Raw genomic sequence first — 19,962 nt, forward strand, 5'->3', positions numbered from 1 at the left:
AAAAATATGTGGAAAGTAATACAGAAGAATGTACTTCTACAGGCGAATCCAACTTGACTGATAAAATATTGTACAACTCTTTAACTACTGGCCCTTGTGGAATTATTCATACACCTTCCTCTTTGTCAAAGAGGTCAATATTTTCAAAAAAGGGGGAACGTCTCAGTCAGCACAAAGGATTTTTTTTAAAGGAACTCATTTTTTTTTCTTCCAGGACAGTGTCAGAAAATAAATAACTATCATTCTTGTGGTAGGGGTTAAGATAACTGACTGATAAGGTCACAGAATCAATCTACAAAAGGAACACAAGGAATGTTAGTTGAACGAATGAAAAGATGAATTTGGTTAGAAACACTCAAGTTCCTTTGGTCACTTGGACATTTATCACAAGCAAGCTGGGAGAGCAATTAGGTAGTTAGTTGTTCACAAACCACCCCCCCCCCCCGCCTCCATTTCCTGTCCACGTGTAGCTAGACTACGATTCCCAGAATCTGTGCCAGTTCGTGCTAGATAATAAAACAGGAGGAGAGGGGATGTATTTCCACCACAGTTCTGGCCTATAAAATCACCTATGCCTATGTTTCTATGTCCTCCCTTCTTCTGCTTGCTTGATGTAGATAAGCACCATGGAAGCCATGTAGATGGTAGAGTCTGGATCTAAAATCACTGCTTATTGTAAACCACCTGCCAATCAAGAAACACTTGTCGGTACCTCACATGAGTGGGTGATAAAATTCCATTTTATGTGTACTGTTATACATGTGGGTGTTTGTTTGTTACAGCAGCTATCTGTAAACAGCAAGCCAATTAAGAGAAACAAAGGTTCTTTCTGTATTGGAAGTTCACAGGGCAGATGGCATCTCTCAATGCAAGAGCTTCAAAAGATTGTTAGGTGATATCTCAAGCGAGTGTTTCCAGGTAGACTGAAGAAAAGGTATTTGATTGGGGAGGCAACAAAAGCATCAAGTTGAACAAAATGCAGCAATATATATTCTTCTTTCCCAGAGGAAGAAGTTACAAATATGAGGTATGAGAAAATTATTATGATTTTGGATTTAAGATAAGTATAGTAAAGACATCTTTGCCCTTCCCTCTCAGAAATTATCTTCTCAAAACAGGAGAATGACAAACAACAGAAACACAAATGAATATTAGGAGAAATCTGTAATCTCAAATCAAAACTACGTGAGGAACGGCTGCAAAATGCTGTGAATATCCGGGAGGGGTGAGGTAAGATGCCCAGATAAGAAGGCTATGGCTGCAGATCTCAGATAAAGCTTGAAGAATAGAGGTTTCCAAAGTTCACTCAGACAGGAAAAGTACCCCACATCCATTACATGGGAAAACCAGAGAGACAGTAAGCGCTGGTGTGAGGAGCTACTCTGCACCCTATTTAGCTCCAAGGAATAGTAGAGAAGAAAATGTTGAATGAGAAAACACACAAGCATGGCAAGAAAGTGGGTGGATGACAGAGACTGAACTGTGAGCCGTCCTACAACTGTTGCCTACTGTTTGACCAGGAAGAAGTAAAGGCTAACACATACACACACACACACACACACACACACACACACACACACACACACACACACACACACACACACACACACACACACATGTCATAGAAGCCTTATAATAAACCATGGAACTTAGAATATTGCTGTTCCAGTTTCTCCCTGGCACATATCTCCTGCAAATAGTTGGTCAAAAAATAATGCATTTCACTCAAAGATGGTAAATAATAATAAAATGAAGAAGAAGAAGAAGGAAGAAGGGAGGAGAATGAGAAGAGGGGGCGGATAAAGGTGGGGTAGAAAGAGCAGGGGGAGAAAGAGGGGGGAGAGAAAGAGGAGGCAGCACTATCACCAATACCAGGAAAAAAGAACTTATGAAAAGTTACTTCACATGAAAAGAAAAAAAATAAATAAAGGAACAGAAAAATAAAAATAACAGATAGGGAACATTCACCAGAAAAAACAGTGCCACCAAGTGATGACCAAACATACTGCCATGATCCGAAAGAAACTCCTGAAATTATCAAGAACCAGGGCTTAGGGAACCAGGAGCTAGCAGAGCTCAGGGAAGCTATGGAAAAGAAAAACAGAACCATCATATAAATGAAGATTGTGTTGGAAGCCAAACAAAGGAGAGTTATTCTGGATAAAAACACAGTAAGGGACATGGAGTTCAGGACTGAACAAAATACCACTGATCAGAGAGTTAAAGAAGATTTAAAGGAAAATAACAGACATGGAAGAAAAACAAGAGAGGCCACATATGAATAACTGTTTTTCCTAAAGAAGGAAACAAAAACAAATGGAAAAGGAAATCATTAAAAATTTAATGAATGTAACTTGAATCTATACAGAAAAAGAGCACGCCAGGTCCCAAGAAAAGCTATTATAAAACACTCGCTATTGAAATATATCCTAGTAATGTCACCGGGCTTCACAGGTAAAGAAATTATCCTTAGGGCACATAAGCAAAAAGATATATCACCTAGACGTGGAAATAATTCTAGCATGGCCTCCAACCTCCCCATAACAACATTCATAGGTGGAAGACATTTGAACAAAATCTAAAAAAGACCTCAGGGAAAGAAGGTTTGATTCAAAAAAATGTCTTACCCAGACAAACTGTGACCCAACTATAACAGCAGTAGAAAAACTTGCAAACACACAAAAATGTGGTTTTTAGCACTTCTAGAAGAAACCACTCAAGGAACAACTTTGACCAACCAATAGATGAATGGATCAACCATGGCCGAAGTGGCAGCACTGAGTAGAGCCAGGACAAGAACAACTGGAGAATTATGCCTTTGCCAAATTTGTTTATTTTCCACTTTTCTGGGTCACACTGTTTTGGGTGTGTTTTTTGTAAACAGCATATAGTACATGAGACAGAATGCTCACTTAGAAAATAATAAGAATTTAGAAATAATATAGCCAACAAACAGTAACAAGGAATTAGTTATATTACGAAAGGAAAATGGGAAAGGTGTTGGGAGTTATGAATAAGTGCTGTCCTTCTTACGCGTTAAAAATGGGGGTGCAAATATACCATTTAAACCTGATATATAAAGGAATAGAGCTCTATTTAAATAACAAAGGAACAGACTACAAGAATTAAGCAAGTTACAATGATGTGTTGGGGAAGCAGCAAGAGGACGTAGAAGTTTACTATTGCAGGGAGAAAATAGATACTATCTAAATAAATAGAGGATGTAAAGTTTTCATTATCACGTTAGCCACTAGAACATAATATACAACTTTCAAGTCATCAGAAGAAATAAAAACATAACAAAGCAGAAGGTACCACCAATATAGTGAAAGATTTAAAAAGAAGCCACAAAAACAGAAATCATAATATAAAATATGACAGCACCTAAGAGCAAAGATGCCTGTCATTTCACAGACTGCCAACAAACACATGAAAGAATGCTCAACATCATTAATCATTAGAGAAATGCAAATCAAAACTACAATGAGATATCATCTCACACCAGTCAGAATGGCCATCATCAAAAAATCTAGAAACAATAAATGCTGGAGAGGGTGTGGAGAAAAGGGAACACTCTTGCACTGCTGGTGGGAATGTGAATTGGTTCAGCCACTATGGAGAACAGTATGGAGGTTCCTTAAAAAACTACAAATAGAACTACCATATGACGCAGCAATCCCACTACTGGGCATATACCCTGAGAAAACCAAAATTCAAAAAGAGTCATGTACCAAAATGTTCATTGCAGCTCTATTTACAATAGCCCGGAGATGGAAACAACCTAAGTGCCCGTCATCGGATGAATGGATAAAGAAGATGTGGCACATATATACAATGGAATATTACTCAGCCATAAAAAGAAACGAAATTGAGCTATTTGTAATGAGGTGGATAGACCTAGAGTCTGTCATACAGAGTGAAGTAAGTCAGAAAGAAAAAGACAAATACCGTATGCTAACACATATATATGGAATTTAAGAAAAAAAATGTCATGAAGAACCTAGGGGTAAAGCAGGAATAAAGACGCAGACCTCCTAGAGAACGGACTTGAGGTTATGGGGAGGGGGAAGGGTGAGCTGTGACAGGGCGAGAGAGAGTCATGGGCATATACACACTAACAAACGTAGTAAGGTAGATAGCTAGTGGGAAGCAGCCGCATGGCACAGGGATATTGGCTTGGTGCTTTGTGACAGCCTGGAGGGGTGGGATAGGGAGGGTGGGAGGGAGGGAGACGCAACAGGGAAGACATATGGGAACATATGTTTATGTATGACTGATTCACTTTGTTATAAAGCAGAAACTAACACACCATTGTAAAGCAATTATACCCCAATAAAGATGTTAAAAAAAAAAAAAAAAAAAGGATGCCTGTCATTTCAATAGATGTTAATATGGCTGGTTTCAAATAATAAAAGAATCTTAGATTGACTCATAGAAAAACCTCAATTATATACAGTGTTTAAAAGACACACCCAAATCAAAGCGTCTCTGAAAAGGTTAGTGTAGAAAGTTGTGCAAAGACAAGAGTCTCTTCTTAAAATGAGCCGAATTTGAATTCTAGGTAAAAGCATTAGATAAGACAAAGAAGCGGGCTTTATAATGATAAAGGTACAGTAAACTATGAAAATCTAACAGTTATGAATACCCAAGAACACAAATAACACAGAATCAACATGCATGAAGCAAAAACTATACCACATAGAAAATGAAAATAATAGAAACACCTGTCAGCCCATGATAGATCAAAATTTTTAAAATAATATATAAAATACCTAAATGACATAATTAATAAGGTGGATGTGCTTGGTGTTCTTTGAATTTTATACCCTGTAAGTAGAAAATAAACCTACTTTTCAAGAGCCATGAACATTCACAAAAATTGATCGTAAAGTAGGTGTCAAACGAGTTTCACAGTAAGATCCAAACAATGAAAACAATCCTTTGATCAAATTTCAATAAGCCACAAATTAACTGCAAAAGTAGAAAGCAAAGGAAACTACCACTGGAAAATTACATAAACAAACATCTCCATCTGAAGCAACTTTTGGGCAAAAGAGAAATCAAAACCCAAATTACAGAATATTTAGAAAAGAAGGATTGTGAACACCTGCATATTAGAACCTACGAGATTCATGATAACACAAACTCCTAGCCTTATATTTTCTAATATCAAACAGGCAGAACGAAAATAATTGAATTGAGCATCCAACTCAGGGAATTAGCAAAAGAACAAAATAAACTCAAGCAGAAGAAATGAATTAATAAAAATGAAAACAGTAACTGACATCATAAAATAAAAAAGATTAGCTAAAGATTAGCAAATAATCAAATGATTAGCTAATTTCATACAGAAGAAAGGAAAAAGACACTGATATAGGAAATAAAAGTGGGGAAACAACCACAAACACAGAGGAAATTGAAAGAATTATAGGAGATGTTTGAAAAATATACAGCAATACTAAGGAAATGAATCTCAAAATGTATTCACCAAAGAGGCAAACTTATACTTCCTTAAAGTCAATATTTCATTGTAAAAGACTTGAGGCAGTGGCTTGGATTTTGTAAAAAATGGTTGTAAAACTGAAGATGTAACTTACTCTTTTAGCAAAGCATAGAAGGTCTAGTCTATCAGCACTGAGGCTATATGCCCTTATTCTGAAATATAACCCAATTTCTAAATGTAATTTTTTCAACGATTCTACAGTCCCATTGAGATTTCCCATTTGAACTGTCCAATTTAAAATCTATAGTTAAGAACTCAGGCAACATTTCTCCTACGTGGGTTACTTACCATGGCTTATGGCATCTGGGTTAAAACATTAAGTCAATAAAAATAATTTACTGAATCATAATTGCTAAAAAATAGTTCCAGTCCAGTGAGAGAACATTCCATTCCCAATTGGCAAGAAATTCAATATGCTTATTTTCACATTGCCCCTGGTACATTTTCTTTCAATTCAAGCTTATGTTTGTGCAAACAAGCTTTCCTTTAATGGGAAAAAATGTTCACATATTTAAGTAATTTCTCATATTCACTCTCTCACAATTAAAAAAAGGAATCACTTCAATACCTCAAACTTATATGAGTTAGTGATGATTTACCTCTGGCTATAGATTAAATATTCCTAGTTATAGGGAGTATTATTACAAAAGCAATAATCAAAAAAAGCATATGATAAGGGAAGTAGAGATTTGGAGAAAATTCTTTCATTAATATTAGAAAAGTAACCTCTGGAAAAATGGCTCAAAATTAGCCCTCGATTAAGGATGATTCTGTAGTCATTCTTGTATATACAGCATGGCCACACGTGTACAGCTCTAGTTCCTCTCACGCCCTTCGGTTCCCCTTGAGAACTACTCTGTGAGGCCAAGCAATGAACATGTAAGGGAAACAGCCATATGCTGAATAAGGTACCTGCCGGTGTATTCATAGAACAGCTTAAGGGGGCACACGTGTTGATGTGCACCCTTGGACAGAATGAAGGAATTGTAGAACATTTAATGTGGGAAGGACACTAAGGAAAAAATCTGGTTCAACCTTCCTTTAAATCCTCCCACCTTCCAAAAGACAAATCACAGATGAGACCACTGGGAACCAGAGGAGTGATTTCATTAGTTCCAGACCACAAACCGTTGGAATAAAAATTCCAATAAAGGGCCTTCTGAACTTTGCCTAATATGCTGTTAACTCTAGTCCCACATTGTTACTGGATATTGTGTGCAGCTTCAGAAGGAAAAAAACAAACACAGAAATGCCTTCTATAATTTCTCCATTCAAACTAGAATCATAAGAATAACAGTAATCATAAGAGTAATTTGCTTCCAAAAATCTGAGTAACCAGTGAAAGAGTACATGTCTTGTCAGTTTAGAGGACAAAGTTGAGACTGGTGTTAATATGTAGTGTTTTATGGAATCTCAGAGGTCTCTGAATCCATACTGTAACCGCCCTCAGTAAATTAACAAGAATTAATGAATTAACTGTATTAATATGAATTAACTGTAATTCAGGTCCCATAATCTACATGTCATCTTGCCTTCAACCTCAGGACCTCACATCTCAAAGCAGATATTTAATGGCAGCTCTTCTTGAGATGAGCTTAGCACACATGTCTGGGTTTGAGAAGACAGCAGTCTTGGGCTATGCATTTATTTACCTTTTTATTTCTCTACTTCTATGCACCTTTTTTTAAAAAAAATTCAAAGCAATGTATCCTCATTAAAGACTCTCACTATTCTTGTAGAAAACACAACCCTGTGTCTTAGGATGTACTAAGTTTAAATATAATTGGAACAGTAGCTTCTAGTGGTTTCTTGACCTCAAATTGCCCCACCCGGCTTTGGAACTTGACAACATGGGTGTGTCTGCTAGAAAGGAACAATCCAGCCAATTATAACAGAGAAGCGAGTTAAAGCGACTGCCATTTGGTCATTCACCCCCTCAAAAAGTAAAAGCATTCATCAGCTGACATTTTGACAAAAGACTGCCACAAGGAAATGCATTTTTTTTTTTTTTTTGCATAGGATAGAAATACCATAACAGTCCGAGAATCAGAATTTAGGTGAGATTCAAATATCACATGACCAGAAGACCAAAAAAAAAAAGCTGTGAACCCTCCCTCCACAAAGAAGATGACTATAATCACAATAGTCTTTATCACAATGTTGCTGAAATATAAAATTCAGGATATGTCCATGGATGACAGCAGTGGGGGCGTGGTTAGCAGAGCAACAAGGTACCTGTCTGAAGAACTCCTCCAGGAGTGACATCGTCCAGCGATGGTGGAGCTCCCAGGCTTTTGCTGGATGGCTAATGTCTGCCGTGTGCAACATCAGGGATAATGCTTTCGGCTTTTCAACTCTGTAAACCCAAAGGATCCAAACACATGATGACCAACTTACAGAACCTCAATAAGAGTTTTTAACAAATCACCATTTTTTACAATCCCTTCCAGAACACTCTTTGACATAAATCATAGCAAGATCTTTTTTGATCCACCTCCTTGAGTTATGGAAATAAAAACAAAAATAAACAAATGGGACCTAATGAAACTTAAAAGCTTTTGCACAGCAAAGGAAACCATAAACAAGACGAAAAGACAACTCTCAGAATGGGAGAAAATATTTGTGAACGAATCAATGGACAAAGGATTAATCTCCAAAATATATAAACAGCTCATGCAGCTCAATATTAAAACAACAAACAACCCAGTCCAAAAATGGGCAGACGACCTAAATTGACATTTCTCCAAAGAAGACATACAGATGGCCAAGAGGCACATGAAAAGCTGCTCAACATCACTAATTGTTAGAGAAATGCAAATCAAAACTATAATGAGGTATCACCTCACATCAGTTAGAATGGGCATTATCAGAAAATCTACAAACAACAAATGCTGGAGAGGGTGTGGAGAAAAGGGAACCCTCTTGCACTGTTGGTGGGAATGTAAATTGATACAGCCACTATGGAGAACAGTATGGAGGTTCCTTAAAAAACTAAAAATAGAACTACCATACTGGGTATATATATCCCACTACTGGGCATATACCCAGAGAAAACCATAATTCAAAAAGACACATGCACCCCAATGTTCACTGCAGCACTATTTACAATAGCCAGGTCATGGAAGCAACCTAAATGCCCATCGACAGACGAATGGATAAAGAAGATGTGGCACATATATACAATGGAATATTACTCAGCCATAAAAAGGAATGAAATTGGGTCATTTGTAGAGACGTGGATGGATCTAGAGATTGTCATACAGAGTGAAGTAAGTCAGAAAGAGAAAAACAAATATCATATATTAACGCATGTATGTGGAACCTAGAAAAATGGTACAGATGAACCAGTTTGCAGGGCAGAAATAGAGACACAGATGTAGAGAACAAACGTATGGACACCAAGGGGGGGAAAGCCGCAGGTGGTGGTGGTGGTGGTGGTGGGATGAATTGGGCGATTGGGATTGACATGTATACACTGATGTGTGTAAAATCGATGACTAATAAGAACCTGCTGTATAAAAAGTAAATAAAATAAAATTAAAAATTAAAAAAAATAAAATAAAAACATAAAATCCCTTCCATTCTCCCATCTCAAACCCCACTGCAGCTGAACTAGGGGAAAACCATCAATTCATCCTACAACTGGGATTTTCATCAGCAAGGTCTCCATGTTTATTGAACTGGACACCTCAGAAACTGACTCAAAACCGTTTCTGGAATGACTGCCATCATTAAAAAGACAACAAGAATCCAAGAGTCACTCATTGACCTTTATTTGTTGCCTCTCCATTGAGTGGACCTTCCAAAATTTCGTTTCTGACGGAAATATTTTAAATTCTAATTGGGGCAAATTGTTACTGGGGCAAATTGTTATTTCAACCCTAATGAGAATATATCTTTGATAGGTACAATTCTCATGCTTTCTCCTCCAAGCATCATTATTTTATGAGATCACTCAATAAAGTCATATTGAAGGAGATAAAATTTAAAGGTACAGTGACATGCACAAAGACAAGGTCAAACACCTATGAAAACACATGATGTCACAGGCCCACTCACGCTTCTGGCTGCTGCAGAGCAGTCTTCATCGCTTTGATTTGCTGGAAATGACAGGACATATCCGTAGCCATCACCATCTCAATTACCAAGGTCCGAAACTCCCTTTCAAGGACACCCCATGGAGAAAAAAGGATAGAAGTGAAAAATGGAAAGAAAAATTAGTTTATTCTTTGCCATTTCTAACCAAAATTAGTTAATTGGTTGTGACATTTCGAATATGACTTGAGTCTTTTTTTATGAGGAATAAAGGAAGCTTAAAGATTAAGGATATCATTTATTAGGAATATAATATGTGGAATGCACATATCATTTAGAAAATTAACTCACAGGAAAAATTCCAAAGAAACTGAAAGTGTAGTAAAGCATTCCTTTCTCTAAGAATTCAAGTTTTATGAAAAAATTAATTTGAAATTAATCCTAGGAGGGGGACTGATAATCCAAAGTACATGTTGGATATAGGTATTTCACTTTTTTTAATAGACTTTTTAAGAGCAGTTTTAGGTTTACAGAAAAATTGAGAAGATAGTATAAGAGAGCTCCCATATACGCTCTCCCTTACTGCAGTCTCCCTCAATATTAACCTCTTACATTAATGCGGTACATGTGTTACAAATGATAACCAATATCGATACCTTACATTCACTCCAGTCCATAGTTTACCTGAGGGTCCACTCTCATGTTGCACAGTTCTATGAGGTTTGGCAAATGCATACTCGCATGTTCCCACCATTAACAGTATCAGACAGAATAGTTTCAACACCCTAAAATCCCCTGTGCTCCACCTATTCATTCCTCTTGCTCCTGAACCCCTGCCAAACACTGATCTTTTTATTATAAGAACTTTATTAAAGTAGAATTCGCATAGAATAAACCGCTTCCCTAAAAGTTGCACATTTCAATTAGTTTTAACAGTTGAGTAAAACTTTTGGAAGGACCACCACAGTCATGGTTCTGAACATCTCCATCGCCCTCAAACCTCTTTGCAGCTCACCTCTTCCTCTACCCACAGGCCCCAGGCAACGTTTGATCTGCTTTATGTCTAGATAGTTTGCTTTATGTCTTTCTGGTTTTATTATATATGTGTGTGTGTATGTACTCATACATATATATAACTAGAAAATGCAAACTAGAGAGGCATAAAGCAGATATATATGTGCATGTGTATATACACATATATGTAGAGTACATAGGTACATGCACATATATATTAAACTAGACAGTAGGTATACACACTTATATGTATCTGCCTACGCACACACACACACACACACACACACACATATAAAATACAAAATGTACTCTTATTTTTCTAGCCTTCTTTACTCAGCATAATGATTTGCAATTCATCCACATAGTTGTTCATCAACAGTTCATTTGTTTTTACTACTGAATGGTATTCCATCATACGAGGACACCACAATTAATTCATCCATTCACCAGCTGATGGACATTTGGGTTATTCGATTCTAGTTTGGAGCCCTTATGAATAAAACTGTGAGTGTTTATGTACTAGTCACTGTGTAGATATGTTTTCATTTCTTTTGAGTAAATATCTAGGAGTAGAATGGCTTGTTTATAAGATAGATGAGTGTTTAACTTTATTTAAAAAACTACCGACATTTTTCAAAGTGGTTTGTATCACTTTATGTTTTGACAATCAGTGTATGAAAGTTCCAGATTTTCTATATCTCAGCCATTCTAAGGGATATGTAGTGGTATCTCAGTGTGTTTTTCATTTGTATTTCTTTGATGACTAATGATGTCAGGCACCTTTTCTTGTACTTATAGGCCATTTGTATATCTTTATTTAGGGAAATGCCTCTTTCAGACCCTTCCCCCCCTTTTTTTTAAATTGAGCTATGATTGATTTACAATATTATATTAGTTTTACGTGTAAAACATAAGGATTCAAAATTTTTATTCCATTTAAAGCTATTATAAAATATTGGCTATATTCCCTATGTTGTACAATATAGTCTTGTAGCTTATTTATTTTATACACAGTAGCTTGTACTTCTTAATCTCCTACCTCTATCATATAAGTGATATCATACAGTATTTGTCTTTCTCTGTCTGACTTATTTCACTACACATAAGACCCTCCAGGTCCATCCATGTTGTCGCAAATGGCAAGATTTCATTCTTTTTCATGTCTGAGTAGTATTATATACATATACCACATCTTCTTTATCCATTTGTCTGTTGATACACACTTAAGTTGCTTCCATATTTTGGCTATTATAAATAATGTTGCTATGAACATTGGGAAGAATGTATCTTTTCTAATTAGTGTTTTCATTTTCTTTGGATATATACACAGGAGTGGAATTGCTGGGTCATATGGTAATTCTATTTTTAGTTTTTTGAGGAACCTCCATACAGCGTTCCACAGTGGCAGCGCCGATTTACATTCCCACAAACAGTGTACAAAGATTCCCTTTCTCCACATCCTCCCCAAGATTTGTTATTTGTGGTCTTTTTGATGATAGCCATTCTGATAGGTGTGAGGTGATATCTCATTGTGGTTTTGACTTGCATCTCTGATGATTAGCAATGTTGAGCATCTTTCCATATGCTTGCTGGCCATCTGTATGTCTTTTTTGCAAAATGTCTATTCACGGTCCTTACCCTTTTTAAACTTGAGTTGTTTGTGTTCTTCTTATTGAGCGGTAGAAGTACACTATATATTCTGGATACAAATCATATGTAAGATATATGAGTTGTGAATAACTTCTACTTCCTACCTTGCTTTTTTTTTTTAACAGTCTTTCAAAGAGCAAAAGTTTTAAATTTTAATATAATTTTTAAAAATTTCATTGGAGTATACTGATTTACAATGTTGTGTTAGTTTCAGGTGTACAGCAAAGTGATTCAGTTATACTTATTCATATATTCATTCTTTTTCAGATTCTTTACCCATATAGGTTACTGCAGAATATTGAGTAGAGTTCCCTGTGCTATACAGCAGGTCCTTGTTGGTTATCTATTTTATATATAATAGTGTCTGTATGTTAATCTAAATTTTAATACAATTTTTTTAATGCTTCATGCTTTTTGGGGTCCTATCTGAGAAACCTCCAACTACCCCAAGGACTTTGTTTTCCTCTGGAAGTCTTACCATTTTAATCTTTTATATTTGGTCTATGATCAATTTCAAGGTAAATTTTCAGTATGGCGTGAGGTAATACTCAAACTTTTTTTCATATTGATATCCATTTGTTCCAACACCACTTGTTGAAAAGCTTTTCCTTTCCCCATTGACTGCCTTGGATGGAGATACAGATATAGATATATAGATATATATCTATACATACACACACACACACACACACACACACACACAGACTAGCAGCAAACCATTGGAAAATAAATAAAATAAATATAAAACACTTAGTAGTAACTTTAAAAAGTAAGTGTAACTCCTGTTCACTGAAAACTACAGAACACTGCTGATTAAAGAGGACCTAAATAAATTAAGCGAAATACTGTCATCATGTAGCTCTTTAGCATTTCTTAAAATGCAGCTCTGTTGGTGACAAATTTCTGTAGTTTTCCATCATCTGAAAATAATGTTATGTCACCTTCACTTTTAAAGGATATTTTCATGGGACATAGCATTCTGTGTCAACTTTTTTGTTGTTGTGTCTTTTAACACTTTAAAGACATTATTCCATTGCCTTCTGGCCTCCATGGTTTCTGATGAAAAGTCCAAAGTCAATCAAATTGTTCCCTTGAATATAATGTGTCGTTTTTCTCTAATTTTATCTTTGACTCTTAGCAGTTTGACTATAATATGCATGCAGGTATGTTTTTCTTTGAATTTATCCTGTTTAAGTTTGCTGAGTTTCTTGAATCTATAAATTTATCTCATTCACCATGTTTGGAAAGTTTTCAGCCATTATTTCTTCAAATATTTTTTGTGTCTCATTCTCTCTCTCTCTCTCTCTCCTGTCTTTCTGAGACTGTAGTTGTCCCTATGTTTGACCACCTGAAAGTGTCCCATAGGTCCCTAAAACTGCTCATTTTTTAAAATCTTTTTTTTCTCCTGCTTCTTCAATATGGATAATTTGGATTGATCTTTTCAAGCTCACTGAATTCTTTCTTCTGTCCTCTCCAACTTGCTACTAAGCCAATACAGTGAATTTTCAATATAGATATTTTACTTTTTCAATTCTAAGATTTCTGTGTGCTCTTGCTTATATTGTCAGTTCACTGGTTAAATTTTACTGTATTTTATTTATTACAAGCAAATTTTCCTTTACCTCACTGAGCATAAATACAATAACTGCTTTAAAAGTTCTTGTCTGATAATTCCAACAATAGTTCATCTTGGAGATTGCATCTGTTGATTGTCTTTTCCCTTGCAAACAAGTCACATTTTCCTGTTCTTTGTATTGTCATTGAGACTGTCGCAGAATTTAAGTTTTCCCTTATTTGGCAATCTCTTTTATGGTTCTAATTCACCTGCTAGCAGCTCTGGTAGTTCCTACACTGGTTTCTCTAGCCAGAAACATAGTGGAGGTTTTTGTATAAATATAGCTTTATCCATCCAGTGTTGCCTTGACTGAGACTGCCTTCAGAGTAAAGACACAAAACGTCTCACTCACCTCATCCTGTCAGATTCTCCAAATTTTAACACATCTCCAAAATTTGTGTGATTTTGTTTACTCTCTACAGCTCTCACATCATTGGAGGTTGTGCTTATTTGTGTCTTTGTATTTTGTCCATAGTTTATAGCTTTATTTGCAGGAGAATTGCTTTATCAGTAGCTGATTTGGCCTGCCCAAAGTGGAATTCTATATTTTTCCACTTTGAAATGCAGTAAATACCTGGTAATACATTCATTTATAAAGGTCCTAAAAGTCTAATGCACTTATGTATCCAAATAGAATCTATCAGATATTAAATTGCTTTCCTAGAAAGACATAGGATACAAAACATATGTTGTCTTTGGGTTGATGGGCTTAACTGAGAGCACTTAATAATAAGTTAATATTTTATTTGTGAGATAATACCACTGTCTTAGAGCAATGTAGCTCAACATTAATAAAATATGATAAAATAATAAAACAATATTTTAAAAACTGTCCTTAAATGAAAATATAATAGAACACTAAATCTATGTAACTCAAGGTACATCAACTACAATCTTTTCTTAAGCTACAGAATCCTCAAAAACAGGAGTAGCAAAAAAGCATGGCACTATGGGCTATAATTATAAAGTTTCCACTGAATCAGAATGTTCCTGTACCTGAGATGTTCCATGATTCTAAATCAATTACATTTCACTCTCTCTTTGAGATAGTAAAGATAGTGCTGAATAAAAAACACAAATATGTAAGGCTAGTACATAAACAGATTTCATTAAACTATATTTTTCAAGTAACTAGTTTGACTTTTTTTATATTAAATTCACTTAAGTTTTGCTGGATCACTCAGTTTTACAACTTGCTTTGGTCAGAGGTAGTATTCAAATTATTCAAACTAGTACTTCACAAATACCCACCAATAAGAATGCAGAGCTAATGACACATAATTAGGATGGTTGCACTGGTGAATATCAGTGTATTCCAGTGTGAACTGATATACTCTGGTCTGTTGCAATGATTCTGGGTTTAGATATTGCCGAAACCAGCCTCACTAACACAGTAGCAGACTGAACGAGGCTTATGATCATAGCAGAGTGGAAACACAAGTCATCTACGCTAAATTTTGACAAATGTATAGTTAAGCAGAAATAGAAAACCCTTAACAAAAATATAGATAACAGAGGTTGCATATCTATGCTTTCAAAATAGATTAAGAGGCAATTATGCCCATCCAGCCATAAATCCCATGTGCTCACAAATCCCACAGGCCAGCAATATCAGTGCATTACCTGAAAGCAATTTGCCAAAGTTCAACAAGAGCCTTAAAACAACAAACATTCTTTGATCCATTAATTCTACACATAAACATACATTAAAGAGATGTTCATTACAGGATTCTTTATAATAACCAAAACACACGAACACACCCATACTCACACACTCAAAAGTAATTATGGGACTTCCACAGATGGAGTATTATACAGCCATTTAATATCATATTTTAATTACCATGGGACAGTGGCCATGAGAACATACCACACAGACCACCAACTACAGGAATTTAATTGGCTATGGGCCTCAGCTACTATATTCTGAAAACTATTGCCATTTTTGCCCAAGGCCATGCTTCCCATGGGCTGCTCCAAGCCAATGACTGAGGGCATCCCTTCCTGGGAGACATGGGACTCCTCTGATGGCCAACTTTGTCTCAAGAATTTCCTGACAGCCTTGCTGAACACTTTTTAGGATGCACGGAGATCTAGGATGCTTCTACCCAATTTTCCCTCTCTCTCTCCTTCCTCTGGGATCAAAGGGATATACCTGAATATGTGTAAAGCTGTTCTCTGCCATATTCAAATCTTTTATTACACTTTTACAAACATTTAAATTGGATAGAGGGCTCCTTTTTCTACAAGATTTGCATTGATTAACTGAAATGCTCTGCATTTTTTAGATGCTGCTTAAATCTAACATTTTCCAACAAAATTCAAGCCAAATAGTCCTCTCTGTTTTAATGAACTAGAGTTGCATGGAAACTAATAGCCAACTCTTACTGAAAATCAGTTTCAGATTTGTTGTTCAGAATGGCTTATTTCTCTGAATCCTTGCATAATGGTACAGAGATACTCAATAAACAGCTGATCATTTAATTAAAATATAAGTATTATTTGCATCACAGTAGATTCAGAAGTTTTTAAGCATTTAAGTGATTTTGCCTACAAGCTTTGAAACACCTTCACCTATATTACGGATCTGCAGGCTACAAGGATCTGTGTCACAAACTGTGCTAAGCATTTTAAATGGATTACATCATGTATTATTACCCTATATATCCTATATTATATCATGTATTATTACCCTAACCAAATTAGAAGCTAAATGTTATCTATTTTCTAGAAATTAAATTTTAAAAAGGTGTAAAGGGGTTGAGTAACTTCCTAAATATCATACAGCTAGTAAATGATTGTGTTCACATTCAAACTCAGGTCTGCCCAAATTCAAAGACACATAGTGCCACTTAGGCGACAGAATTAAGTGCCCATGATTATTTTAAAGCGTCAATTTCCTTAGCAAATTTTGAAAGATTTTTTTAAGAAGTCCAATCCAATATAAGGTGAAAAAAAAGTTAATTGATGAAATTTACGTTTAAGAAGGTAAGATAAAAAGAACACAAGTTTCCTAAGGTAACCAACAGCAAATATTCCCAAGGTGCCTACAATATATTTGAGTATCTGTGTCAAGCAAGAGAAGAGAGATAGAGAAAGAAAGAAACAGCAATAACAATTTCAAACAGAGTATTATTTCTTCAAAAGATGCATGCTCCGTCCATCCTCACGGCTCCTTTCCTAGCCTCCTAATCTCTCTCTTAGCTCCTCCTTACCTCCAGTCATCCTTTGAGAGGTTAATCAAAATATTCATTTCCTCATCCTCCTGTAGAAGGCGATAGGCTGCACTTAAATGGTGATTTTCCAAAACAGACCTATCGTTGTACAGAATCGCTGGGTCAGACCTGAGAGGAAAGCCAAGCAAAATAATTTAGGATGTTGAACAGCTGAGATTTTTCAGGTAACTCTCCTAAAGGTAGAATACATCATCTCTTTATCCTATTTTAGCAATTAACTTTGCCCCCATGCCGTTTATATCGACCAAAAAGCTAACATCAACACTACAAATTATCAATAGATGTACATAGAGTATTTTAATGTCAATATGTGGATGTCATTTCACATGTGATATCCAACTTGAGAACTCTCTAAAAACTATTCTGTAAGCAGATCTCAACTACCTGCAGTAGTAGCAAAGGTGATTATTTAAAAAATGTGGGTCATGTCAAACGTCCTTATATTTTCTGGAATGACTTTTTATTTTATTCAATGAGGGAATGTGTTTATATTTGTTTTAGTTGTAATTCTCTGAACACATACCACCTGGCAGGTACAGTTTTCAAGTTCTTCCGTTAGTGGCTTGACCTTAAAATTTTGCCATGCAGAAGCCATACATGGGAAATTGAGGAAGGGTTATATGATAATTGTTAGTCGCTTTCTCAAACAGCTGAATGACACCAAACATAGGGAAGTATACTATTTTAATATATTTAATTTAATGAAACCTTAGATTGTTAGAGCTTATTCATTTCTCATCAAGAAGGCTAAATCCCAGAGATATAAAGTGAGAGTTCACAGAGCCCCACAGTGGCTAAGTGGCAGCGTTGGGATGAAGGTAATGTCTTCTGACAGTTGAGCCATTTCTCCCCAAGATAACTTCCACCTGTCATCGGCCAAACTTTGGGATATATTTAGCATACCTTTAAAGTGTTAGGCTTAACAGTCTGTCCATCAAAGGGCAAAGAACTAGGTCACAGATTTAGTTTCCTAAACAGGGATCTCACAGGCTGAGATGCTTTGGATAAAATTCAGTTTAAAGAAGGCGAATGTTTAAATTTCATTCCAAAGCAAGTTCAACTGAACCCTCTGGCATTTTTCCATTCCAATGGACGTAACACAAAACAAGCAAATCCCGAGGTGAAGGATCTAATCTTATATCCGCTGAGTAAGTAAGGCACCAACTGATGTGTATTTTGTGACATTAAGCTATTTTCCAACTCCTGTAATTAAGCCATTTTCCCCTGAGTTGTGACTACTTTTGACACTGGTCTCCAGCCAAGATCCATGTACAACTCTGTTCCAGCCACCTCTCTTCCTTCAGCAGGTGCTATTCACGGCTGTCTCTTCCTCAGAGCAAAGGTTCCACTGGCAGATATCCATTAAACAGAGATGCTCTGTGGAATCCCTGTATTCAAAGACCTTGCAACAGAACTACAGAAGGCTGCTTCACAGCAGCCAAAACTACTCTGTGAGGAAGGAGGAGGCAGAAGATGAAGCATGTGGCTTAGGTCCTTTTGTCCGCTTCCATTCTGCTGAAATCCCCTTCTGAGCAGAGATCAGACGATGTTGTCGATATCGTCTTGTTTCGTGTACCCCATAATTAAGTGCTGGCTTCCTTAAATAATGTATGGAATGACTTAACGAACACAAATCTATCTGGAGTGCGCACCTGCTTTTTTCAAGTGAAATCAGCAAGTATTTATTTAGCCTCTCAACCCTCCCCATTATATTCTTTCTCTGTGTCTCACCACCTTTTTCCAATTCTAGCTTCTTTTGATTCCTACCTCAAGACCCAATTAATCCTACTGTCAGAGTCTCTCCAGTTCCACATCATTGTCTTAAGAGAAGCTAAGTTCTTAGACCCGGAGAAGACATATAAGGTTTCATCCTAAATGGAAATGACAGCTGACTGTACTGCTCGCCTGGAATTCTGTGCTGAGAGGAATACTAAGGATAAATCTGCAGTTTGTTAAGAAAAAAAATACCAAAATCAATTAGTGATGCCTGTTACAGTCAAGAGGTTCAGAGGCAGGCAACTGGACCTGTATTTAATACCCCCACAGAGGTTTGTGTCTACCTGTGAAGTTCCTTACGGAGGGTGCAAAGTGGCCTACATGAGACAACCTAGCTCCCCAAGCCCTGTGCGAGGTAATAACAAATGCACTGAACAGAGCAGAGATGAAATCAGGGAGGATGAGAAGAGCATCACCAGAATTCCAGAGGTAAGATGGTAAGATGGCTCTGCCATTGTTAATGTCAACAGACTCACTCTAATCCTTGCCCGTCCTCAGTGATTTAGTCTACACGGTATCTGCACCTTTATGGAAACTGTTCCACCTCCTATCAGAAATGGGTAGAGTATGCATAGTACATACATACATAAATAGCTAGCATTAAAATAGAGAAGAAAAGGATATCAATATTTAATGTGAATAACATAGGAGAATTAGGAGCAAATGGCTTCTTTAAGTTGTGATTGAAGCGGACTGGGCTAATCTCTTATTTATAATTTCAGTTTTTCAGAAACTCAAAATAGAGCCACCATGCAAAAGAAAGGTGACTGCACCCCTCTGACTTCAACACTCTATCCCTGCCCCCTCTCGCCTCTTCTCCAAAGGTTTCAACATCCTCACCGGGTCTGAATGTGGAAATTGTTGGTGGTTCCGGTGTGCTCATAGTCATGGATGGCAGCTGAGAAGATTATAGCAAAGATCTCCAGCTCTGTCAGCCAGTTCTGAAAGGGAGATTACAGAGCAATCAGATAATCTGTCTCCTTCTCAAAGTCTTCAGCTTGCTGACAACACACCCACATTGCTGCCTTTCCTCTCTGCAGCTGGCAAGCTATTGCCAAACACACATTTTCTGACAGACAGAAATGGTTTTTTTTCCTTCTGTAGGGAGACCGGAGGATGTGTGATTTGAAAAC

At 36.5% G+C, this 19,962-nt stretch overlaps 1 protein-coding gene across 5 annotated transcripts in view; it reads right to left on the bottom strand.

Annotated features, from left to right (window-relative positions):
• The window catches only part of PDE1C (phosphodiesterase 1C), a gene marked incomplete at both ends in the record, with an annotated part of 554,085 nt that overhangs the window by 67,420 nt on the left and 466,703 nt on the right, over positions 1-19,962 (bottom strand). For all 5 annotated transcript variants that reach the window (XM_082846111.1, XM_082846114.1, XM_082846113.1 and 2 more), the window contains 4 exons: positions 7,739-7,859; positions 9,563-9,664; positions 17,033-17,161; positions 19,670-19,770. In XM_082846111.1, coding sequence (XP_082702237.1) covers positions 7,739-7,859; positions 9,563-9,664; positions 17,033-17,161; positions 19,670-19,770 — 453 coding nt within the window. The remainder of the gene's footprint in view (positions 1-7,738; positions 7,860-9,562; positions 9,665-17,032; positions 17,162-19,669; positions 19,771-19,962) is intronic.

The sequence above is a fragment of the Leucopleurus acutus genome (assembly GCF_964270905.1).
Source record: "Leucopleurus acutus genome assembly, chromosome: 9".
Taxonomy (NCBI): Eukaryota; Metazoa; Chordata; class Mammalia; order Artiodactyla; family Delphinidae; genus Leucopleurus; species Leucopleurus acutus.